Source organism: Lingula anatina, unplaced genomic scaffold (genome assembly GCF_051362555.1).
Source record: "Lingula anatina isolate TDL-2025a unplaced genomic scaffold, LinAna3.0 unanchor82, whole genome shotgun sequence".
Classification (NCBI taxonomy): domain Eukaryota; kingdom Metazoa; phylum Brachiopoda; class Lingulata; order Lingulida; family Lingulidae; genus Lingula; species Lingula anatina.
Genome location: NW_028257603.1, coordinates 6,243,985 through 6,270,477, shown reverse-complemented (window position 1 = coordinate 6,270,477; position 26,493 = coordinate 6,243,985). Strand labels below are relative to the sequence as shown.

The 26,493-nt window shown below is 34.5% G+C and overlaps 1 protein-coding gene and 3 long non-coding RNA genes across 5 annotated transcripts; all 4 read right to left on the bottom strand.

The window, feature by feature from the left end:
• Positions 1-181: 181 nt before the first annotated feature.
• Positions 182-4,450, bottom strand: LOC147759301 (uncharacterized). The gene is made up of 3 exons (XR_015331661.1): positions 3,995-4,450; positions 3,717-3,816; positions 182-2,663 (listed from the first exon to the last, which is right to left on the bottom strand). It is a non-coding gene; the product is annotated as an uncharacterized LOC147759301 (long non-coding RNA).
• Positions 4,451-6,413: 1,963 nt separating this feature from the next.
• LOC106181178 (uncharacterized) lies at positions 6,414-9,632 on the bottom strand. The gene is made up of 3 exons (XR_015331601.1): positions 9,291-9,632; positions 8,694-8,874; positions 6,414-8,159 (listed from the first exon to the last, which is right to left on the bottom strand). It is a non-coding gene; the product is annotated as an uncharacterized LOC106181178 (long non-coding RNA).
• A 453-nt stretch (positions 9,633-10,085) lies between these two features.
• On the bottom strand, positions 10,086-24,393 carry LOC147759300 (uncharacterized). Its single transcript, XR_015331602.1, has 6 exons — positions 23,835-24,393; positions 22,875-23,054; positions 14,110-14,289; positions 12,959-13,134; positions 11,809-11,990; positions 10,086-10,912 (listed from the first exon to the last, which is right to left on the bottom strand). It is a non-coding gene; the product is annotated as an uncharacterized LOC147759300 (long non-coding RNA).
• On the bottom strand, positions 15,196-22,406 carry LOC106179805 (uncharacterized). 2 transcript variants are annotated; one of them, XR_015331625.1, is made up of 2 exons: positions 15,601-22,406; positions 15,196-15,317 (listed from the first exon to the last, which is right to left on the bottom strand). XR_015331625.1 is itself a non-coding variant. In XM_086998528.1 (2 exons), the coding sequence occupies exon 2, from the start codon at positions 21,717-21,719 to the stop codon at positions 16,218-16,220; it is 5,502 nt and encodes a 1,833-aa protein (XP_086854654.1). In that variant the 5' UTR covers positions 21,720-21,933; positions 22,217-22,406; the 3' UTR covers positions 15,202-16,217. The 2 variants fall into 2 exon arrangements, 1 of the variants encoding a protein (XP_086854654.1); XM_086998528.1 differs by having other exon boundaries at positions 15,202-21,933; positions 22,217-22,406.
• Positions 24,394-26,493: the final 2,100 nt, after the last annotated feature.

The window sequence follows — 26,493 nt, the reverse complement described above, 5'->3', positions numbered from 1 at the left end:
ACAATTTAGACTACTACAAGAGGATCATACGAATGAGGAAAAAGTAAGTTGGGGCAGTGGCTTAGTGGGTAAGGCGACAGGCCAAGAAGAAGACTCAGTTAGTAAACAAAGGTTCGCGTCGAGCTGAAGAAAAGAAAGTCAGGAATGACATTTTGCACATTTTTTAAAATACATATCTTGCAACTTTTATGTACGTTTATTATAACAAATACAAGTAATTCCACTATACAGATGTATGCAAAACCCATACATTACGTTTTGGCTCTACATAAAAAATAATTTTTATAACGACTTCGCATTTCGAGATGTAAATCAAGCTTAAATACAAATATCTATAACTAAATGTGTCGGAGGTTCTATGCATTTTGAAAATTGTCGCTCAAGATCGTTTTGGTTTTGAAAAAGTGTTCAAGAACACTACATACGAGACGACATAATACTGACCAGAACAAGAAATTCTCAGGTTTTTGCTGCGACGAGAAAGTTGAAGATTTGACGTGAAGTATTTTACAGCCATTGTTCAAAGTTGACATTGGTGTATTAGTCTTGTGACTGATACAAAATTTCACCGAGGGGCATTTTTATCCAAAGGCAAAGGTGGTATCAAATTGAAAATTTAAAATGCATATGATCTCATGTAAACGTTCCTCCCCGCAAGCGGGTACACACTCATGACACCACAACTACTTCTATGTCGCCATGCTGATGATCACACACAACACCAAACAGCAGTCAAACATTATTCAATTATGCAAATTTGATGAGTGCTTTTCTCATAGATAAATAAATGTGTACCTCATATTTTGCGTCATCTTTTCTTTTCTTTAAATCTTAAAATAGGATTTTGATGGCACAATTTTGAGTGAACAATTAAATGTATGCGTCGTGCGAATCAAGAACAGCATGAAGACATGGTCAGTTTACAACCTTATCCTACTCATAGTCATTTTTAAGAACAATGTGTAAACAAAATTGAAAAGGTATGCGAAAACCGGTTAAATTAAATCAACTAATCACATTTACTCAGAAAATGCTAATAGACTCAAAGATCTCTGGTGCTCAGTGATCAAGAAACATTCAGTAAAAATAACCCAACAGCACTGCAGGACTGGCACCTAATCGGGCCTTTTGTTTTCAATCACCCCTTGATCCCGACCGCAAAACAGAATTAAGAAAGTACCAAGTGCAAGATCAACATTAAATAAAACACTGAACTTCTAAGTTTGTGTAAAACTTACTCGAACCAATCAAAGTGTCATTTTTCTGATAATATTTTGACTTTTCATATTTGATTAGACAAAAAAAAAAAAAAATTACAAAAGAAAAAGGATTTTTAGACGATAAGTCAGTAAATTGGCGATTAACGGACCAATTTCGTGTTTTTTAGTGGATTGACAAAAGTTGACAGTCTACAAAAGTTCATTTAATTACTAGGAAATATCCATTACCCCAAAACAGATCTTTTCGACAACTGTAATTTTTTGATACGAATTTGATAAGGATTTTTTAACATGTCAAGTTGTAAAAGATGCGATAAAAGCCAGTCCTACATATACATTTTATTTGAAGCAAAAGGAAACAATTTCTACTATTCACTGTTTCTCTTTGTGAGGATATCCGCCTTGTAATGAAGGTAAAAAGTTAATTTTCCTTCTTCAATAACAAAAGCTTATTAATTTCAAAAAAAAAACTAACCCAACCCCTGGTTTGATTTTCTGAAAATACAAAAAATTCCCCCCTCCCAGTAATAAAACTATAGGTCTATCACTGATCAGACACACTACTAGTACATCAAAACACCCGGAACCAAAGGAAGTTTATTCTTACCATGCGTCATAACCGCATATTCACAATTTCAAAAAGACCCGTTTCAATACGTGTGGGCAATTCTGCAATAACTTGAGCACATTTTACAATTTCATAAGTGTTATATTTGGCGTTTACAGTTTATTGTAGATTTACATCTCGTTCATTTTTTCCAAAGAACCCAAAATAAAACTCTTGTAGGCATTTTACGTAATGGAGCCGCGACTAATTTTTTTCTTAAGTTAGCTTCATTAAAATCTATATTTGTATCCAATTTAATATGAATAAACATGCATTTTCGATTGCATAACAAAGCGTCTTATTACACATTTGCCCACACATATAATTTTACAGTAAAACATTAAATCGGTCGTACTAGCACAGTGCTCTACCTGTACATCACTTAATGATAAATTTGCAATTAATTTTATTTTCATAGATCACTTAAGCAAGGGATTTTTTTGTTTTGTTTTAGGATAACTTCAAAAGTGTCGTTTCAGATTCGAAAACTAATGGGTATGTGTGCGGATAGAGTGCTGTATTACAGCTTATTTAGATATGTATAATAATATACCAGCGACGTGCAGGGTTGACGCTTGGATTTAGTCCATTTTATTAGAAGTTTCATGAATAAACCACTCGTTACACGCTGCACTTCATTTGATACACGGTTGATGCAGAATATTACAACCCAAACCAAACATTACATTTCAAACCAAATCAAATGTCAACCCTGCAAGTTGACTATACAACAAACGCAAGACAACGTTGACATGGGTGCGGGCGCTGGCGAACACGAATCTGATGTCTTTGCCGGGAGTGCGTTCAATTTCATCTAAGACGGTTGTTAAGAGACACTGAAAGTAAATGAAAAATGAAATAAATTATACGAAATCCACATGCAAGAAACTATAGCTAATAATTTTTAAAGTGAAATATAATCTTTACACCGATCCATTTCAGTATGCATTAAGAGACACAGAAATCATATCATAAGAATAGCTATGTACTAGGTAAATTGAACCTACACGTTCTATACAATAATAAACGACATTATTACTATTGCATGCCCTGTACATGTACACAATGTTACACGCCAGCATACTAATCTTTAATTTTTTCTATCTTTGCTAAGCCATATCCCTCCACGAGGAGTATTTTGATGGAGACTGCATATTTGCCCACATAGATAATTTTACCATAAAAACAGAAAACCGGCCGTAAAACTTTATATATTTGCGGAATTAAAAGTAGATAAATATAAACATTTGACAGAAAGCCTAGTTTTGATAATGATAATTCAGGATTTTGTAAATGCGGGAACCGGAGTTACAATGTAGTAATATGAAATTGTTTCGGTTCTGTAGGATAACATAAAACACAATGACAATTAGCATGTGGTTTACAGAGCACAGGGATGCAGAAAGTGTTTGGTCTTTCTCTTGCTTTATTTATACATTATATTGCTTATTTTGTGAGTAGTCTGACATAAATTCAGCATTTTATTGCTACATGTGATTATTAAAACCACTTCACTTTTATAGACAGAAAAATAATGATTTTACCAGTTACTTTATTCCGATTAACCCACTTAAATAATTTCGTAATCCAAACGCTAGTATTTTAGCTCAATTTCTTTTAAAACCAGATATTTTGTTCGAGCATTTTATTCCAGATTCTAATATAAAGGATGGTATGAAATTGAAATCATGAAAATTGAAGTCAACGGAGGTTGACAGTGCTCAGCAAATAAATATACCTGTACGTTCGCTTTCCTGGTCGCGGCTAGTTCTGTAGAAAACCACCGGTTTATTGTCAGTTAACTTTAATAAACAGTATATATTTGCACAAGCCGCTGTTGTAAGATGAAAAAGGCACCCATTGGGAGCTGAGAATGTACCGGTAGTTACCTGCTTTGTCGTCTTGCTTTGTTTAAGACGGAATAACGAGTTCAGACCTTTGGACGGCTGGAATAATCTTCTCACTTCTCTATGAACAAATGCTTTCCTTCTGGAAAAAGCAATATAAGAAGTTATTTAACTTTTCAAGCTCATTTTGGCGTTTATGTCAATCAAATATATCCAAGAGCCATTACTCCTGAACTGAAGAGGAATATGCATTCTTTCTGATAAAATATCGTCAACATAAACCGATCAGTGTTGTCTTATATCATGTATACAGTACTTACAACAAACTACATCAGTTCTTAGTGCCAAAATTTCAGTCTACGTGTGGTAATCGTGGCAATGTGGCACATGAAGCTTCTTCCTCTTCCTACTGACCTTGGTCCTATCTGAATACCTCTCACCAAAATGCTCACCTGGTTACATAATAGTATCACTGTCGTGGGATTGTGTTAGAGAAGACACTTAACGCAATCTTTCAGGTTATTGCACAAACAAACCATCTTGTTTTGTCCAAAGACTTTCACCCCAAATGAATGAGGTTATTATTATTATTAACGCATCCCAATTAAAACATGCTGTCGCCTATTGCTATAGCACTGTAAATATTTAACACTAGAGTTGTGGCGACTAAGGTTTGTACAGGTATTTCTAACATTTTTATTTTTTAAAAAAGTGCTTTGTTTTTCTTTTAAAGACGCATAACAAAGAAGAAAGCCGCTCAGTACATTCTCTGTACATTCTCTGTAACACAGAGAATGTACAAGGCAGCAATTTTTTTATTATTATTATTGATTATTGATTGATTATTGGTCCGGATCACCACCAAAACTAATCACTTCTAAGTTAACCCATTTCCCACCTACCCTGAAAATTTCATCAAAATCAGTCCTTAACTTTTTGAGTTATGTTGATGACAAACAAAAAAACAAACAAACAAACAGACAGACAGGGGTGAAAACATAACCTCCTTGGCGGATGTACAATGTAATTAATCTGTCAATCAGCCGAACAAAAGCTTTAAAATTGCACATTTATTATATTTCTGGGCGCAAACTTGATACTCTTATCCGTTCCTCTAGTTCTGAAACCCGAGTTGTTTCTTGAATTTATACTATATGAAACTATACATGGTGGCATTTGGTCGAATTTATTGGCAATAATTTGACAAGTTTTTAAAAAATCTGACTAGATAAAGTTGACCTTTCAATATATTAGTAGAAATATGTAGTGAATATCATCATAAAAATAGTAAAAATACATTATATACTGTGTTTTTATCTTTTGGTGATAATTAAATAGCAAAGTCAAGATTATGCTAGTAGGAGTCATGTTTAATTACCTCCGCCAAGGAGGTTATGTTTTCACCCCTGTTTGTTTGTTTGTCTGTCTGCCTGTCTGTCATCAACATAACTCAAAAAGTTATGGACTGATTTTGATGAAATTTTCAGGAACTGTCAGAAGTGGGCCAAGGAACAGATGATTAGTTTTTGGTGGTGATCCGGATCAATAATCAATCAATAATCAAAAAACTAAATCATTATAGAATGAAAATTTAGGGGTGAAACGGCATTGGGTGGAGACTTTGCTGCCTTGGCGGAGGTCTGCGCTCTCGGAGTGCTTTTCTAGTTTACCATAATCCTAGATTTCATGACTGTTTTTGATACATCCTGAAAATAATCTTAAATTTTAGTGGTGGGTATGGCTTTGCATAAGTGATTTAGTGAATGAATTTAAAGGGTTCATTAGTAATTTTTTCCTTTACAGGTTGTTAAACTTATATTGCTCTTGACTTTTTCTCATACTTTTAGTGAGGTAAACACCATTGTTTGTTAGAAAAATATACTTTATAACTAGCTTTTTGTAACATAATTGATTTGTTTGTTGGACTAATTTGGCAGTTTGTTTTCAAAGCAAAAGCTAAAACCGCATATGCCCAAATCTGAATAGATTTTAATTTGGCCTAGGGTGATTTAAAATCTGGATGGATTTCTATCTGGCCTGCGACATAAATATAGCTCATATGACAATAAAATTCTATTAAAACATAGATTCTTTCTTATTGATGGTTATAAAAGTAAAATGTGTATTAAAGTATTTTGTTTGTATAATTGTCAGTACATGTATCTTGTATCGGTACATTAAACACTTTTTAAATGATGAGTTTTTTACACACTAAAATAGCATAATCCCGAAGAAATTTAGTTTGCTGTGCACTCAACACACACAACTTATATTAAAATTTTAAAGTTTCCTGTACATTTGTGGCAAACTCCTGATCAAATTTTAAGTTTACTGCACACTGTCCTCATGCTTCTATTGAAATACCAAGTCTCTTGCACACTTTCTGCACACCGTTTGTACTCATGGAAGTGAGCAGTAGGTGTGCAGCAAGATTTTTACTGCACACTTCTGCACGCTCCCCACAGCTGTCTACTGCACACTCTAGAGTGTGCTGTACATGTGCAGTAAATTTGCAGCACATGTGCTGCACACTTTTTAAATTTTGCTAAGGGTTACTAATCTATGTATTTCTGTCATGGTAGATCTTAGTTATTTGATTTATATGTAAAATATGCTTATAATTTATTGTCCCGTCCCTATTAATGCTATGTTTATCAAGCAACAGGTACTCTACATGCATTCTCACTACAATGTTAAACAAATTTTTAAAATAATAATAATTCCAAGATTGAAGAAATGGTTGATTTACAAAGATTTATTGTGAAACAAATTTTCCTTTGCTCAGTACAAATACAAACAATGTCTACGTCTATGTATACATTAGAATTGGTTGTTCAAGAATGAACTATATACAATATACAGGTAAATCTAAGGGCAATCTAAGGGCACAAACAGACATCCAATTAATATCAAACATTTGAAAACATATTGCCTTTCCCACCTGATAGTGTAAAGCAAGATCAAGGCAAATGTTTATTAAGTCCTTTGGTTTGTTCTAGTGGTTTGTTGTATTCAGTCTCTGTTTATGCTGTCCTTGGTACAGAGTGATCAGTCTTAAAAGATTTCCAAACAGCAGTGGTTACTGTATATAGTTTGTATCCAACACCTCACACATAATGTCCGTAATATCCTTTGCACTGGTAAGATTAATAAAGAGAGTATTCAAATCCATTCCATAAATACATTCCTTTTGACATTTACACTTCCATCAAGGTCATAAATATACAGATTGGCCTGTGCTGAATTGCATATATTTGCAGCAATTGTACCAACTGAAGTATATGATAGACCTCTTGTTGAGCAGGTATTTTAACTTTAAAGTAGATACTGGAACCACACTGCGAATGGTTGAACACACTTTTTTACTATTCAGATTACATGTTACAAAGAGAATCTATGCATGTCAAATCCCAGATAGTTTGGCTTTAAAACACCCCAATGAACTTATTTTCCAAGTGAAAATTAATTACTGTGGTTACTAGTTCTAAGTAAAATAGTGTACGCTAAATTAAAAATATTTTTCACACTAGACCTACAATTATTATTATTATCCACATATCAATACATCTACATGATTCCTGTAATAATAAGAGTTGGAGCCAACTGTGTTGGACCTATAACACAGTTTTAACATTGCTTACAAGGCAAAAGTAATATCTGAATTTTCTGATATAAATTTAAAGCTACAGGCGGACAAAAATAAAATCTCTAAATCACATAAGAGAGTGGTCATGACCATTTAAAACCTAAAAATCTTAACAAAAAAAAAAAAAAAAACTAAAAAAAAAAAAAAAAAACACTTTGGCTTGGTCATGGTGTTTTCCAAACCTCTGAAAAGGACAAAACAATTGGTTATGTTGGTACACTACAAAAATTATGTCAGGGGACAGGGTGTGAATTCTTTAACTACACATTTGTTGTATTACCACTACCAAGCAACGTTCAGTAAAACCTACATGCAATATCCTAACTTGAAACTGTTCAGCTAATATTTTCAGTATATCAAGAAGCAATTAACAATAAGTTACCATACGATTTAGTGAAAAGTTTTCTATTCATAAATTCTATTGTTACAGTATGCAATTATGCAAGCAGGAATGTAGCCTTACCATTCCCACAGATATTTGGATTGATCTATCTCCCTGGGGAGTCTCACTAAATTGCTATCAAACTAACCAGCTTAAACGTCTGTCATGCCTAGTAAAACTGTTAAGGGGTAATTACCTTTACCGCTAGCTGATTCGGTAAGTGTGACAGACATTTAAGCCTCTTGAGCGGACTGCAATTTAGCGTGAATCCCCAGGAAGTTAGGTCGATCCAGATAGATCGATCTAAGTATGGGAACCCAGTCTTAGCCTAGATGGAGTCATGCATAGATGGAATAAGTAACTAACCTTCTGTGTATGGTTTCAAGTGAATATAACTAAGGCACCTTGGTTTTTAGCTCTTTCCCTTCCATTCTGCTTCTGGTCCATTTTTTTTACCCTAGAAGTATTACATGTATTATGAGAATTGTATGCAAGCAAGCCACAGTGGTACTAGAGAGCTTTGATAATGTATATTTTGACATGCTGAATTGCTAGCTACATTTTATTTTGCACCCACCCCCAATATACTACTAATATCTGTATCTTTAAGTCAAAATTAAGAAATAACAACTGTTCGTATGCAATTAATATTTCACAATAAAAACATTGTAAATATTTCCTAGAATTATAATGAATAACACTTTACCACCAAAACAGTGATTATTACTATTATTCTTGAATCTGTGCTTGCCATCTGACGAGATGGACCTTCATGATATGATTCTTACAAAAAACATGGACTATACTAACTTTGAATGTCAGAATGGAGTCATTAACAGTATAGAAAATTGTTTACCCTAGGAAAATCTGGTTTTTGGACAAAATGAACAGTTGTTCTTCCTTTGAATTTAATTTTAATCAAAATTGTATGAAATATGACAAAAATATATGCATTGAATAAGTGAACAAGTGGATGATGATTATGATTTACCTGTATGGTCCAATCCAATCTGTCTCTAGCTTGCCACTTTTCCACCCAACCTTATGAAAGTTTTTCTGCAGAACTTTCATTCCCCATTCTAATTGAAATACTACCACATTCTTTCCTTCCTTTGCCTCATACTATCTCTTGTTCTTTGGACGATAATTTTGACAAATCTTGTCAAATATTTCTGAAATTTTTACATATGATACTTAACAACAATAAAAATATGTGATAAGCTGATCAGTTGAACGTGTCTGATGAAAAGTATTTTCTTTGGACGAAATATTTGAGAAAACTGAAAATTACAATGAAAACACTGGCAAATTAAATGATTTAAAATAGTTAAACGTTAATAATTTTGACAAATCTTGTCCAATGTTTCTGAAATCTGTACAAATGATGCTTAACAATAATAAAAGTCTGTGATAAGCTGATCAGTTGTCTGTGTCTTTTTTTTAAGTGTCAAGTTTATTGGAAATTGATAATCAGAAGCGTGACAATTAAACAAAACAAATATTTCAATATTGCAATGTATTATTTACTATCGAAGGAAATGGCATATGTGATGATTTGAGTTTGTTTGTGTAGGAGGTTGCAAATTACCTGTAACTGTCATCTGGAAATCAATATATACCCATACAAGACTTCTCCTTACTTTCAATGCCAGATGCAGATTACTCCTTACAATGGGTTTCTGGAATGGGTTGCTGTTAGCACAATATTTGACAATGCCCTAAATCTTGCCACATATCATGTATTGTACACATGGATAATAATATAATAATAATAATATATTTATTTAAAGTCTAAAATCCATAAAATATGTTCTGTAGACTTTACAAACTAAAAACTTAAAACACAGTAAGATGAATTGAATTAATAAAATTATGACTTAATAGTCTGAGTTAAGATAATGATGTCCAGTTAATATTTCCGAGTTATAAAATGTTCTTTAATAAAATTTGTGAAAAAGGTATGTTTTTAAAGCTTTTTTAAAATCCTTCACTGAGCTAATGCTTCTCAAGTCTAGAGGTAATTTATTCCACTCATGTGGTGCTGCGTACTGGAATGATTTTTCGCCAAAAGATTTTAGTCTTGCGTTCTGTGGTTTTAGTAATAATTGATCCTTAGATCTTAAGGTACGGTTTGGTGTGTAATGAGATACAAGATCACAAATAAAATCTGGTGCAAGTCCGTAAAAAGCCGCATGAGCATGAGTTAAAAGTTTGAATAAGATCCGGGCGTTTACAGGTAGCCAGTGAAGTTGTTTTAATATCGGTGTCATGTGATTCTCCATTGAAGTTCGGGTAAGAAGACGTGCTGATATATTTTGAATGCGTTGGACTTTCTTTGTTCTTTCTATGCTGCATCCATAAAGCAAGGAGTTACAGTAATCAAGCCTTGATGTTACTAGGGCATGAATGACCGTGGCAGTGGCAGAATCTGTTAAATTATTTCGTAGGGAACTGATGTTTCTTATGTGATACAAACAAGATTTTTTCACGTTGGCTATCTGCTTGTCCATGTTTAAAGTAGTATCAAAATACACCCCCAGATGTTTTGCATGAGGAGAAACCCCAACTATTGCAGATCCAATTTGTAGAGATAGTCCTTCAGCTAAGTGTTTTGAGTGTGGTTGAGTGATGACCATGAATTCGGTTTTTTCATCATTTAATTTTAGTTTACTTTTGATCATCCATTCTCGCAAATCTGAAATGGCATAGGTCATTCTAGTTATTGCATCTCCAGGCTTAAGAATATCACAGTTAAGGTACAACTGGGTGTCGTCTGCATATATGTGATAGCCAACTTGATGATGTCGTAGTATAGTACCCAAGGGTAGTGTGTACATGCAAAATTTAATCGGTCCAAGAACACTGCCCTGTGGAACACCAAAAATCATCTGCTCAAGATCTGAAAGTACACCGTTGATGGATATCTGCTGTGTTCTACCAGTAAGATAAGACCGTAGGAGAGACAACGCCTTGTCCTTAATTCCAGCTGATTTCTCGAAGAATGATAGAAGAGTGTCATGGTCAACTGTATCAAATGCTGCAGAAAGATCTAATAGCACCAGTAAGACTGCAGAATGATTGTCAACACCAGTCAGAAGGTCATTTTTTATTCTCAGAAGAGCAAGCTCAGTGTTTTGTTTTGATAAGACAGAGTGCTGCTCTTGATGCTGTCTTAAACTTCACTGCCTGCTTTTTCATGGTTAAGGTACTCTGGAAAAAGAACAATATAACTGAAAAAAACTGAAATACATCTAAAATTTTTACAAATGATACTAAACAACAATAAAAATCTATGATAAGCTGATCAGTTGACTGTGTCTAATGAAAAGTATTTTCTTTGGACGTTATATTTGAGAAAACTGAAAAATTACACTGAAAACACTGGTAAATTCCATGATTTAAAATTGTTAAACGTTAATAATTTTGTCAAATCTTGTCAAATATATCTGAAATTTTTACAAATGATACTTAACAACAATAAAAATCTGTCATAAGCCAATCAGTTGACTTTGTCTAATGAAAAGTATTTTCTTTGGACTATATATTTGAGAAAACTGAAAATTACACTGAAAACACTGGCAAATTCCATGATTTAAAATAGTTAAACGTTAATAATTTTGACAAATCTTGTCCAATGTTTCTGAAATCTGTACAAATGATGCTTAACAACAATAAAAGTCTGTGATAAGCTGATCAGTTGTCTGTGTCTTTTTTTTAAGTGTCAAGTTTATTGGAAATTGATAATCAGAAGTGTGAGAATTAACCAAAACAAATATGTCAATATTGCAATGTATTAATTACTATCGAAGGAAATGGCATATGTGATGATTTGAGTTTGTCTGTGTAGGAGGTTGCAAATTACCTGTAACTGTCATCTGGAAATCAATATATACCCATACAAGACTTCTCCTTACTTTCAATGCCAGATGCAAACTACTCCTTACGTTAATAACCAAAACAAATATTTCAATATTGCAATGTATTATTTACTATCGAAGCTAGAAATGGCATATGTGATGACTTGAGTTTGTTTGTGTAGAAGGTTGCAATTTACCTATAGCTGTCATCTGGAAAGCAATATATACCCATACAAGACCTTTCCTTACTATCAATGTCAGATGCAGATTACTCCTCACAATGGGTTTCTGGAATGGATTGTTGTTAGCACAATATTTGACAATGTCCTAAATCTTGCCACATATCATGTATTGTACACATGAATAAGACAGAGTGCTGCTCTTGATGCTGTCTTAAACTTCACTGCCTGCTTTTTCATGGTAAAGGTACTCTGGAAAAAGAACAATATAACTGAAAAAACTGTAAATTACATTGAAAACACTGGCAAATTCCATGACTTAAAATAGTTAAACGTTAATAATTTTGTCAAATCTTGTCAAATATTTCTGAAATTTTTACAAATGATACTTAACAACAATAAAAATCTGTGATAATCTGATCAGTTGACTGTGTGACTAATGAAAAGTATTTTCTTTGGACAATATATTTGAGAAACCTCAATTGCACTGAAAACACTGGCAAATTCCATGATTTAAAATAGTTAAACGTTAATAATTTTGTCAAGTCTTGTCCAATATTTCTGATATTTTAACAAATGATGCTTGACATCAATGAAAATCTGTGATAAGCTGATCAGTTGACTGTGTCTAACGTAAAGTATTTTCTTTGTACAATATAAAAGAGAAAACTCAAAATTACACTGAAAGAAGTTGGCAAATTTCATGACTTAAAATAGTTAAATGTTAATAATTTTGTCAAATCTCATCCAATGTTTATAAAATCTGTACAAATGATGCTTGACAACAATAAAAGTCTGTGGAAAGCTGATCAGTTGTCAGTGTCAAATGAAAAGTATTCTTTGGGGCAATATATTTTGGAAAACAGAAAACTACCACAAAAACACTGGCAAATTCCATGGCTCAAAATAGTTAAATGTTAATAATTTTGTCAAATCTTGTCCTATACTTCTGAAATTTCCACAAATGATGCTAAACAGCAATAAAAATCTGTGATAAGCTAATCAGTTGACTGTGTTTTTTTAAGTGCCCAGTTTATTGGAAATTGATAATCAGAAGTGTGAGAATTGACCAAAAGAAATATTTCAATATTGCAATGTATTATTCGCTATCAAAGAAAACAGCAAATGTGATGATTTGAATTTGTTTGTGTAGGAGGTTGCAAGTTACCTATAACTGTCATCTGGAAAACAATATACACCCATACAAGACTTCTCCTTACTATCAATGTCAGATGCAGATTACTCCTCACAATGGGTTTCTGGAATGGATTGTTGTTAGCACAATATTTGACAATATCCTAAATCTTGCACATGTCATGTATTGTACACATGAATAAGACCTAGTTCTGCTCTTGCTGCTGTCTTTCACTGCCTGCTTTTTCATGGTAAGGGTACTCTGGAAAGAAAGAACAATAAACTTCAGAAAACTGAAAATTACACTGAAAAAACTGGCAAAACCCATGACTTAAAATAGTTAAACATTAATAGTTTTGTCAAATCTTGTCCAATATTTCTGATATTTTAACAAATGATGCTTGACATCAATAAAAATCTGTGATAATCTGATCAGTTGGCTGTGTGTCTAATGAAAAGTATTTTCTATGGACGATATATTTGAGAAAAATTAAAATTAAACTGAAAACACTGGCAAATTCCATGACTTAAAATAGTTAAATGTTAATAATTTTGACAAATCTTGTCCAATAGTTCTGAAATTTGCACAAATAATGCTTAACAACAATAAAAGTCTGTGAAAAGCTGATCAGTTGTCAGTATCCAATGACAAGTATTCTTTGGGGCAATATATTTCGGAAAACAGAAAACTACCACAAAAACACTGGCAAATTCCATGGCTCAAAATAGTTAAATGTTAATAATTTTGACAAATCTTGACCAATATTTCTGAAATTTGAACAAATGATGCTTAACAACAATAAAAATCGGTGATAAGCTGATCAGTTGATTGTGTCCAATGAAAAATATTTTCTTCGGACGATATATTAGAGAAAACTCAAAATTACACTGAAAATAAGTTGGCAAATTTCATGACTTAAAATAGTTAAATGTTAATAATTTTGTCAAATCTCATCCAATGTTTATAAAATCTGTACAAATGATGCTTAACAACAATAAAAGTCTGTGGAAAGCTGATCAGTTGACTGTGTTTTTTTTTAAGTGCCAAGTTTATTGGAAATTGATAATCAGAAGTGTGAGAATTGACCAAAACAAATATTTCAATATTGCAATGTATTATTTGCTATCAAAGAAAACAGCAAATGTGATGATTTGAGTTTGTTTGTGTAGGAGGTTGCAAGTTACCTATAGCTGTCATCTGGAAAACAATATATATCCATACAAGACTCCTCCTTACTATTAATGTCAGATGCAGATTACTCCTCACAATGAGTTTCTGGAATGGATTGTTGTTAGCACAATATTTGACATATTTATCCTAAATCTTGCCACATGTCATGTATTGCACACATGAATAAGACCTAGTTCTGCTCTTGCTGCTGTCTTTCACTGCCTGCTTTTTCATGGTAAGGGTACTCTGGAAAGAAAGAACAATAAACTTCAGAAAACTGAAAATTACACTGAAAAAACTGGCAAACCTCATGACTTAAAATAGTTAAACGTTAATAATTTTGCCAAATCTTGTCCAATATTTCTGATATTTTAACAAATGATGCTTAAGATCAATAAAAATCTGTGATAATCTGATCAGTTGACTGTGTGTCTAATAAAAAGTATTTTCTATGGACGATATATTTGAGAAAAATTAAAATTAAACTGAAAACACTGGCAAATTCCATGACTTAAAATAGTTAAATGTTAATAATTTTGACAAATCTTGTCCAATAGTTCTGAAATTTGCACAAATAATGCTTAACAACAATAAAAGTCTGTAAAAAGCTGATCAGTTGTCAGTATCCAATGAAAAGTATTCTTTGGGGCAATATATTTCGGAAAACAGAAAACTACCACAAAAACACTGGCAAATTCCATGGCTCAAAATAGTTAAATGTTAATAATTTTGTCAAATCTTGTCCAATACTTCTGAAATTTGCACAAAAGATGCTAAACAACAATAAAAATCTATGATAAGCTAATCAGTTGACTGTGTTTTTTTTTTAAGAGCCAAGTTTATTGGAAATTGATAATCAGAAATGTGAGAATTGACCAAAACAAATATTTCAATATTGCAATGTATTATTTGCTATCAAAGAAAACAGCAAATGTGATGATTTGAATCTTGACCAATATTTCTGAAATTTGCACAAATGATGCTTAACAACAATAAAAATCGGTGATAAGCTGATCAGTTGACTGTGTCCAATGAAAAATATTTTCTTCGGACGATATATTAGAGAAAACTCAAAATTACACTGAAAATAAGTTGGCAAATTTCATGACTTAAAACAGTTAAATGTTAATAGTTTTGTCAAATCTCATCCAATGTTTATTGTGACGGGTGACACTTCAATACAAAAGAGAAGACTGTATTTGTACTCATACGGTTAGTTTATTGTCTCTTTACACAAACTTGTGTGACGATACTCATGTGTGTATGGTTCAAATCTGTAAATAAAATAAAAGAAAAAATGCTTAAATAACTGACAAAAAACCTAGAGCACATTATATATAGAAATAAAGAAACAAACAGATAAATAAATATTAATAAAGTGAATACATTAAATAATAAAGAAAAATGACATTTCTTTTGAATTATCCACGAGTCCACACCCAAATTTTACTGAGACTTTTAAATACCACAATATATTTCCCTAAAACTAAATTTTCACTCATAATGAATTTGATAGTAACAATGACAGTTGTTAAAAGCAAAGTACATGAAACTTACAATTTTTTTGTCCTCTTTTTGTATGACAAATTTCTATCTTCTTGGATGTCTGCATAAACTCAACTGCTTGCACCTAAGCTGTCTGTCTAATCAACTACTCATGCTAAGTGGTAAGTGGCAGTGCCTATTATTAATAGGGTGTGTGTGGACTATACTATATGGTAGGGGTGACAGGTTATGTCCTTTACACCGGCCCCTTAAATGTGAGATTATAAATTGAACATTTACCTAATATACTTCTAAAGGACAGAACTTAATTCTATGTATGAAGTACACTTTATAATATAAACATATCAGTTATATGGTACATCTAAAGTTAACCATACTCCTTAAATGTCAATCTTAAACACAATGTCCACTGTTTAATTATTGTCACTTAATCAAATGTCCTTCATGGTAACCTCCATGAATTATTGTCCTCATTGATCACTTTCCATTTCTTAAATGTCCTCCATGAATATCCTTTTCCATGAATGAAATCCATTGTTATAACAGTCTCTGACTTTAACATAAAATGAATAATAACTGAAATTCAATTAACATACTGTATGTTATCATAGTCTCTGAACAGTCCATAATAAAACAAAAATAATGAAACAGTCTCTAAAGTCTATAAATCACACAGTTCTGCATTCTGTGACCTCTTCCAATATACACAACTTGGTTATGGGCCTAATCAAAGTTGTGTTGACAGTTTGTACTTCTGCAGATCTTACATGTCCATCTCTCCCTGGAAAAGTTTTAATGACTGTTGCAATTTGCCACATGTTTCTTGGAGTGTTGTTGTCTGCAATTAAAACAACATCACCAATCTGTATATCACGTCTTACAGTCATCCACTTTTGTCTGCTTTGTAATAATGGCAAATGTTCTCTCACCCAACGTTTCCAAAACAAATCAGCAAGGTACTGTATGTGACGCCATCTTTTACGACTGTACATATCTTCCTTCTGAAATCTACCAGGTGGAAGTGTTGGTCCTGAACGTAAAAGGAGCAAATGATTGGGTGATAGCGGTTCTGGATCTCTGGGATCATCTGAGACATATGTTAGTGGTCGACTGTTCACTATGCTTTCCACTGTGCACATAAGTGTAGATAGTCCATCGTCATCTAAGGTCTGCTCTCTCATGACTCCACTTAATACCTTACGAATTGTCCTGATCTGTCTTTCCCATGATCCACCCATGTGTGAGGCTGCTGGTGGGTTAAAGTTCCACTTAATCTCTCTCTGTCTGAAAAATTCACCTAGTTTTGTTTGGTTCCATCCCTGTACTGCTTCTTTCAGCTCCCTATCTGCACCTGTGAAGTTTGTGCCATTGTCTGAACTGATCTCCTTGGGCATGCCCCGTCGACTGATGAACCTCTGTAATGCATTAATGAATGAACTGGTATCCAGTGAATGTGCTATCTCAATGTGAATAGCCCTGATGGTTAAACAAGTGAAAATGCACCCATATCGCTTCACAAGTTTTCTGCCTTGTTTAACGTGGAATGGTCCAAAGTAGTCGACTCCTGTGTATGTGAATGGCGGGTTTCCAGGTGTGACTCTGCTGGCAGGCAAATCAGCCATCTTCTGTGTGCTACAGGGAGATTGTCTTTTTCTACATGTGAAGCAATCATTAATTACTCTGCGAATAGCTGTTCTTGCTCCTAATATCCAAAATTGTTCCCTTGTCATTGATAAAACATATTCTCTACCTGAGTGACCTGAATCAATGTGGAACTGTCGGATCAGCAAATCAGCTATGTGATGTCTTGGTAATATCATTTGATGTCTGGCGTCATGTGGTATTGGAGCTTGAGTCAATCTTCCTCCTACTACAAGTACACCGTCTTCTGACAGCTGAGGGTCGAGACGATGCAGATTTTTATGTCTCAATTTGGCATTGGTAGGGTCTGATTTCTTGAGTGCTGCTATTTCTTCGCTGAATGCTTGTCTCTGTACATATTTGATGATTTCAATACTGGCTCTTTGTAACTCATCAACAGTAAGTGATCCACTGTCACAACTTGCATTGACCTGTACTTTAGCTTTTAGCCAGTTTTTGAAACGTAACCACCAAGCTACATCTCTTTTTAGTCTATACCACGAAGACTGCCTATGAAATATCTTGTCAACAGCCGTGTCTTCTGATCTCTGAGCCTGAGTCACATGTGAGGTGACTTTCACTTCCAGAGCCATGTCGTTGTCTGCATGTAATGTGTCACCTGGTAAACTTGGCCACTGCTCTTCATTTTTCCGTAGGAAACTTGGTCCTTCTTTCCATCTCTTGTTATGGAGAAGTTGGTCTGCTGTTTGTCCCCTTGAAATGTCATCCGCTGGGTTGCTTTTGGAATCCACATAGTGCCACTGGTTCGGCTGTGAGCCTTCTCTGATTACTGCCACTCGATTGGCCACGAAGGTCTTGTACCGATTGTCTTCATTGGTTATGTATCTCAGTACTGTTGCACTATCTGTCCAAAAAACAGACTCTGAAACTCTGAAGTCAATGTGCTTGAGTATCACGTGGTTTAATTTCACTGATAATGTCGCTGCCATTAACTCTAGTCTTGGTATTGTCACTTTCTTGATTGGTGCTAGTCTTGATTTGGCCATCAATAAACAACAATGTACTCTATCTTTGCAGACGGTGCGAAGATATGCTACTGTTCCATATGCTGTTTCTGATGCATCAGAAAAGAAATGTAAAGAATGATCAACTATGTCTGTGTCAACTGAGAATTTAACACATCTATTGATCTTCATTTCTTCGAGCTTTTTTAGGTTACTGTGCCATTCCAACCACTTCTCTCTCTCCTGGTCTGGTATTGATTCATCCCACTGTAATTTCTGTCTGGTTAACTCTTGTAGGATCTTCTTTGCCTGCAAGATACATGGACTGGCAAAACCTAAGGGATCAAATATGCTGCTGACCATACTCAAAATACCTCTTCTCGTCAAAGGTTTCTCTTTAAGAGCAATTTTGTAACAAAAAACATCCTCTTCAACATTCCAATAAACACCTAGAGCTCTCTCTGTAGGTAACGCTTGTTGACTGAGGTTGACTTCAACACCTTTGGCTCTCTCTTGGACTGGGATAGATTCCAAGACTTCATGTTTGTTGCTCATCCACTTAGTTAGTTTAAACCCTCCAGATTCTAGCAACTCGCATAACTGGGGAATAAACTTCACTGCAGTTTCCACGTCTGGTAGTGTTTTTAGGCAATCGTCTACGTAGAAATTTTTCTTGACTGTTTCCACAACTGATTCATCACAACCAGTCTGGTTCACTTCAGCTGTATGTCTGAGGACGAAACTACAAATGCTCGGACACCATGTACCACCAAATAAATGTACTGTCACTCTGTGGTCTACAGCTGGTTGAGACAAGTCTCCATTTGGCCACCATAAAAAACTCAACACACTTCTCTCACTGGGGGGAACTTTTACTTGATGGAACATGGACTGTATGTCTGCCATTATTGCCACTGGCTCTTCTCTGAATCTAAGTAGGACTCCTAGTAGACTGTTAGTTAGATCCGGCCCCTGGTATGCTTGTTCATTCAAGGAAGTCCCTTTGTATTTTGCTGAGCAGTCAAATACAACTCTTGTTTTCTCTGGTTTTCTGGGATTTATCACTGAATGGTGAGGTAAATACCAAGTAGGCATGTCATTTTGTTCAGCTGAGAAAGGTGTTTTCTCTGCATATCCACATTCTAACAAATCTTTCATGTAGCAACAATAGTTTTGTTTCAAAACTGGGTCTTTTGTCAACTTTTTCTGCAGATTTCCTAGTCGCTGCTGGGCTATCTGAAGATTATTGGACAATGTTGGTGGTCTTTTTCTGAATGGAATAGAAACTTCATAATGACGATCTTCATTCTGCTGCAAGGTTTCTTCCCACATACTTAGTGTCTTCTTATCATTGTATGACATGGCCTTCTCATCAGTAAGATCATCTATGTCTTCAATTTTCCAAAATTTTGTGACCTGATCTTCTAATGTTAGAAAGTTTGATGTCACTTTAGGCTCCTTTGTTCTTGCTTGACAGTTGTCCATTGGCATTGGTCCACTTATCGCCCATCCCAGTATAGTTTTTACTGCATACGGCTCATTCAAACAACCATGTCGTACTTCATGTGGCAATAGAACTGTAGGATTGTCTTGACCAATTAGCATAGTAACATCCTTAACATCTACAGGCGGTATTTGCAGATCCTTGAGGTGTGACCACTGCCTTATGTCTGTGGGTGTTGCCATGTGTTCTATGTTGATTGGCAGCTGTGTTCTGGTGAATACATGTGGTAGTAACACTTTATCACTTCCTCCAACTTGTTTGACTTCCAAGCTCACCACTGAAGTCTCCGCTTTACTGTTGGCCCTTTCAAGTGTGGTTAATGACATAGTGGTGCTGGTGGTGCTTCTAATCTGTAGCCTTCTACATAGTTCGACGGAGCAAAATGAATGAGTAGATCCACTATCAAGAAGAGCATATGTTGTTACCTCAATTGGCGAGTCGACTCCTCTGACTGTCACAGGAACTATGGGTAAAACAACTCTGCTATGGCTCATCATGTTGCTTGGATGGGATTCTTGACCTATGTAACCACTGCTACCTTGGGTTGTGTTAGAGGTGCTCTGTGGTGTGTTAGTTGCGACTCCTCTTTGGAAACCTGGCACTGGCATGTGGAGAAACTTTGTGTGTCTTTTTCCGCAGTTTGGAACTGAACAGACTCTTTTTAAACCACATTTCTGTGCAACATGACCAGGGTTAAGACAATTGTAACACAGTCTGTTTGAATGTACGAATTTGAAGCGATCCTCAACTTTCATGCCTTTAAATATATCACAACCAAAGAGAGAATGACGGCCACTGCACTGGGGACAAATCTTATCAGCCTCTGGCCTAGATGTGGTCTGCTGCGGCTGGAAACTGGATGTTGTAGCACTGTAACTGGAGCTCCTGTCTTGACCTCTGTTTGGCCTGCTTTTCTGAACTGTTTTCTGTTGATCAAAGGGGTTACCATAAACTGGGTCATTTGCTTCATCAGCTGCATCCTGGACAAACTGTGAGAGGTCCTCTATAGTGGGTTGTCTGTCCTGTCTGCGTATCCCTAAGACCTGCTTCCTCCATCTGGACTGAAGATAAGCTGGTAACTTTGCTACTATTCTAACAAGTGCTGACTGGGTGTTGATTTCTTGGAGATGATCACTTGCCTTCAAAGTTTCTAGACATACTTGTAAATCATCAGAAAAGTCTCTTAATGCCATCTTATCATTGGGTTTTATGTACGGCCCTTCGGATACTTTCTTTATCCAAGCTTCAGATATAATAAAAGAGTTTCCAAACCTCTGCTTCAGCAAGTCTCTTGCTCTCTTATACCCCTGGGCTGGCTCCATAGCTAAGCAACATTCAATAGCTTTCTTTGCTTTTCCAGAACAATACTGAACTAACCTCAAAAGTTTTGAAGCACAGTCAATAGTTTCTTTTTCTACCACATTATCAAATGTACGTATGAAAGACCAATATTTCAGTGGGTTGCCATCAAAACTGCTCATCTCTGTTTTAGGTAAGAGTGCAATGTCCATTAATCTCTGCTGTATCTGAATGGCACTAGGTACACACTCCTCTGGCTTAACACTTTCAACCCATGCACTTACTTCTTTCTGGGAACTTCGTTGAACTGCATCATGTTCAGCAAGGTTTTCACTGGTGAGGTCATCACTAATACTCTGGTTACTGTGGCGTGCAGAGAGTAAACTGTCTGGTGCCTTTTGCTCTAATGCTTCCTCTTCTGCTGCTGTGATAGAAATGTCTGCCTCTAAACGTAAACTTGCCTTCCTCTGTCTCATCTGCAAATCTTCCAATTCCCGCTTTAACTTGATTTCCATCTCCTCCTTTTCTAGCTGCTGCTGTGCCTTCAATGCTGCTGCCTCTACTTCTAATAGTTTTCTTCTTGCTGCTAACCTGGCCTTCTCACTGCTGACTGATACTTTGGTTTTTCTGCTACTAACATGACTACAGGCTATGGCTTTCTCCAGTTCATTTATTTGCTCTGCAGCACTGCTGTCTCTCACAGGGTGTTTGGACTCACTTTCAGGTTTTGGGGTTGACTCCTTTGTCTTCTTTGTCGACATACTGGTGTGACGTAAAGGTGTGACGTAGACTGACTTCTTTGCTGGTTTGACTTGAATACACAGTCAGGTGACGCAGTAAAAAATTATTTGAACTTGAAATGTGACGGGTGACACTTCAATACAAAAGAGAAGACTGTATTTGTACTCATACGGTTAGTTTATTGTCTCTTTACACAAACTTGTGTGACGATACTCATGTGTGTATGGTTCAAATCTGTAAATAAAATAAAAGAAAAAATGCTTAAATAACTGACAAAAAACCTAGAGCACATTATATATAGAAATAAAGAAACAAACAGATAAATAAATATTAATAAAGTGAATACATTAAATAATAAAGAAAAATGACATTTCTTTTGAATTATCCACGAGTCCACACCCAAATTTTACTGAGACTTTTAAATACCACAATATATTTCCCTAAAACTAAATTTTCACTCATAATGAATTTGATAGTAACAATGACAGTTGTTAAAAGCAAAGTACATGAAACTTACAATTTTTTTGTCCTCTTTTTGTATGACAAATTTCTATCTTCTTGGATGTCTGCATAAACTCAACTGCTTGCACCTAAGCTGTCTGTCTAATCAACTACTCATGCTAAGTGGTAAGTGGCAGTGCCTATTATTAATAGGGTGTGTGTGGACTATACTATATGGTAGGGGTGACAGGTTATGTCCTTTACATTTATAAAATCTGTACAAATGATGCTTAACAACAATAAAAGTCTGTGGAAAGCTGATCAGTTGTCAGTGTCAAATGAAAAGTATTCTTTGGGGCAATATATTTTGGAAAACAGAAAACTACCACAAAAACACTGGCAAATTCCATGGCTCAAAATAGTTAAATGTTAATAATTTTGTCAAATCTTGCCCAATACTTCTGAAATTTGCACAAAAGATGCTAAACAACAATAAAAATCTATGATAAGCTAATCAGTTGACTGTGTTTTTTTTTAAGTGCCAAGTTTATTGGAAATTGATAATCAGAAGTGTGAGAATTGACCAAAACAAATATTTCAATATTGCAATGTATTATTTGCTATCAAAGAAAACAGCAAATGTGATGATTTGAGTTTGTTTGTGTAGGAGGTTGCAAGTTACCTATAGCTGTCATCTGGAAAACAATATATATCCATACAAGACTCCTCCTTACTATTAATGTCAGATGCAGATTACTCCTCACAATGAGTTTCTGGAATGGATTGTTGTTAGCACAATATTTGACATATTTATCCTAAATCTTGCCACATGTCATGTATTGCACACATGAATAAGACCTAGTTCTGCTCTTGCTGCTGTCTTTCACTGCCTGCTTTTTCATGGTAAGGGTACTCTGGAAAGAAAGAACAATAAACTTCAGAAAACTGAAAATTACACTGAAAAAACTGGCAAACCTCATGACTAAAAATAGTTAAACGTTAATAATTTTGCCAAATCTTGTCCAATATTTCTGATATTTTAACAAATGATGCTTAAGATCAATAAAAATCTGTGATAATCTGATCAGTTGACTGTGTGTCTAATAAAAAGTATTTTCTATGGACGATATATTTGAGAAAAATTAAAATTAAACTGAAAACACTGGCAAATTCCATGACTTAAAATAGTTAAATGTTAATAATTTTGACAAATCTTGTCCAATAGTTCTGAAATTTGCACAAATAATGCTTAACAACAATAAAAGTCTGTGAAAAGCTGATCAGTTGTCAGTATCCAATGAAAAGTATTCTTTGGGGCAATATATTTCGGAAAACAGAAAACTACCACAAAAACACTGGCAAATTCCATGGCTCAAAATAGTTAAATGTTAATAATTTTGTCAAATCTTGTCCAATGCTTCTGAAATTTGCACAAAAGATGCTAAACAACAATAAAAATCTATGATAAGCTAATCAGTTGACTGTGTTTTTTTTTTAAGAGCCAAGTTTATTGGAAATTGATAATCAGAAATGTGAGAATTGACCAAAACAAATATTTCAATATTGCAATGTATTATTTGCTATCAAAGAAAACAGCAAATGTGATGATTTGAGTTTGTTTGTGTAGGAGGTTGCAAGTTACCTATAGCTGTCATCTGGAAAACAATATATATCCATACAAGACTCCTCCTTACTATTAATGTCAGATGCAGATTACTCCTGACAATGAGTTTCTGGAATGGATTGTTGTTAGCACAATATTTGACAATATCCTAAATCTTGCCACATGTCATGTATTGCACACATGAATAAGACCTAGTTCTGCTCTTGCTGCTGTCTTTCACTGCCTGCTTTTTCATGGTAAGGGTACTCTGGAAAGAAAGAACAATAAACTTCAGAAAACTGAAAATTACACTGAAAAAACTGGCAAACCTCATGACTTAAAATAGTTAAACGTTAATAATTTTGCCAAATCTTGTCCAATATTTCTGATATTTTAACAAATGATGCTTAAGATCAATAAAAATCTGTGATAATCTGATCAGTTGACTGTGTGTCTAATGAAAAGTATTTTCTATGGACGATATATTTGAGAAAAATGAAAATTAAACTGAAAACACTGGCAAATTCCATGACTTAAAATAGTTAAATGTTAATAATTTTGACAAATCTTGTCCTATGTTTCTGAAATTTGCACAAATGATGCTTAACAACAATAAAAATCGGTGATAAGCTGATCAGTTGACTGTGTGTCTAATGAAAAGTATTTTCTATGGACAATATATTTGAGAAAAATGAAAATTAAATTGAAAACACTGGCAAATTCCATGACTTAAAATAGTTAAATGTTAATAATTTTGACAGATCTTGTCCAATTTTTCTGAAATTTGCACAAATGATGCTTAACAACAATAAAAATCGGTGATAATCTGATCAGTTGACTGTGTGTCTAATGAAAAGTATTTTCTATGGACAATATATTTGAGAAAAATGAAAATTAAATTGAAAACACTGGCAAATTTCATGACTTAAAATAGTTAAACGTTAATAATTTTGTCAAATCTCATACAATGTTTCTAAAATCTGTACAAATGATGCTTAACAACAATAAAAGTCTGTGATAAGCTAATCAGTTGACTGTGATTTTTTAAGTGCCAAGTATATTGGAAATTGATAATCAGAAGTGTGAGAATTGACAAATATTTCAATATTGCAATGTATTATTTACTCAAAAAAAAAAAAAAAAAAAAAAAAAAACACTAAATGTGATTATTTGACTTTGTTTGTGTAGGAGGTTGCAAGTTACCTATAGCTGTCATCTGGAAAACAATAAACAATATATACCCACACAAGACTCCTCCTTACTATCAATGTCAGATGAAGATTACTCCCCACAATGGGTTTCTGGTATAGGCTGTTGTTAGCACAACATTTGACAATGTGTATTGTACACATGGATAAGACAGTGCTGCTCTTGGTGCTGTCTTTCACTGCCTGCTTTTTCATGGTAAGGCTACTCTGAAAAAGAACAATATAACTGAGAAAATTGAAAATTACATTGAAAAGACTGGCAAATTGCATGACTTAAAATAGTTATACATTAATAATTTTGTCAAATCTGGTCTAATGCTTCAGAAATTTGTACAAATTAAGCTTTATACTACAGCACTACTGATTAAAAAAATCACTGAAATATTAAAAGATCCACAATACAATATGATCTACGGAAGAGCATTTAATAAATGAATATTATGTTGTTACTTGACCATTTTGAAAATTAATCTGGAGTCAATGTGTTCCATTGTATCAGTATAGTTCTGTGCCTCCTAGTACAGTGTAGTATTCATGAGTCATTGTGTTCCATTGTGGCAGTATACGTAGTCCTGTGCCTCCTAGTACAGTGAAGTAGTCATGACTCATTGTGCTCCATTGTGGCAATTTAGTCCTGTGCCTCCTAGTACAGTGAAGTAGTCTGGAGTCATTGTATTCCATTGTGTCAGTATAGTCCTGTGCCTCCTAGTACAGTGTAGTAGTCTGGAGTCATTGTATTCCATTGTGGCAGTATAGTTCTGTGTCTCCTAGTACAGTGTAGTAGTCTGGAGTCATTGTGTTCCATTGTGGCAGTATAGTTCTGTGTCTCCTAGTACAGTGTAGTAGTCTGGAGTCATTGTATTCCATTGTGTCAGTATAGTCCTGTGTCTCCTAGTATAGTGTAGTAGTCTGGAGTCATTGTGTTCCATTGTGTCAGTATAGTCCTGTCTCCTAGTACAGTGTAGTCTGGAGTCATTGTATTCCATTGTGTCAGTATAGTCCTGTGTCTCCTAGTATAGTGTAGTAGTCTGGAGTCATTGTATTACATTGTGGCAGTACAGTCTTATGTCTCTTAGTACAGTGTAGTAGACTTAAGTCAGATGATGGACTGGAAGAGATAACAAACTCAGTGGTCAGGAATTTTCCACAAAAAGTTCAAGAGTCTGAGAGTATTGACAATTTATTACTTTCGTTCAACAAAAAAAAAACGTGAATGAATGTGTAAAAAAAATTATCTTACAAAATAAAGTGTTGTTGTTGGTTACAGCCAAGGCATACACTACTATACTAGTGCTGGTAATACAGAAGACAGGTGGATTTCCTGTCGTCACTGAAACTCGGGATGTGCTAATACATGTTAGTGATGGCAGAAACTAAAAGACAGAAAACCAGAACAACAGAACAGCAGAACAGACTAAAATGCGGAATACAGTAAAAAGTGGAACGTGTATCAAATACATTGTGGAACAAGGGAATATTATTTATGTGATGCTAAAAGAAAAACAAGACAAATATAAATATATTGAGTTATTACTATTATTA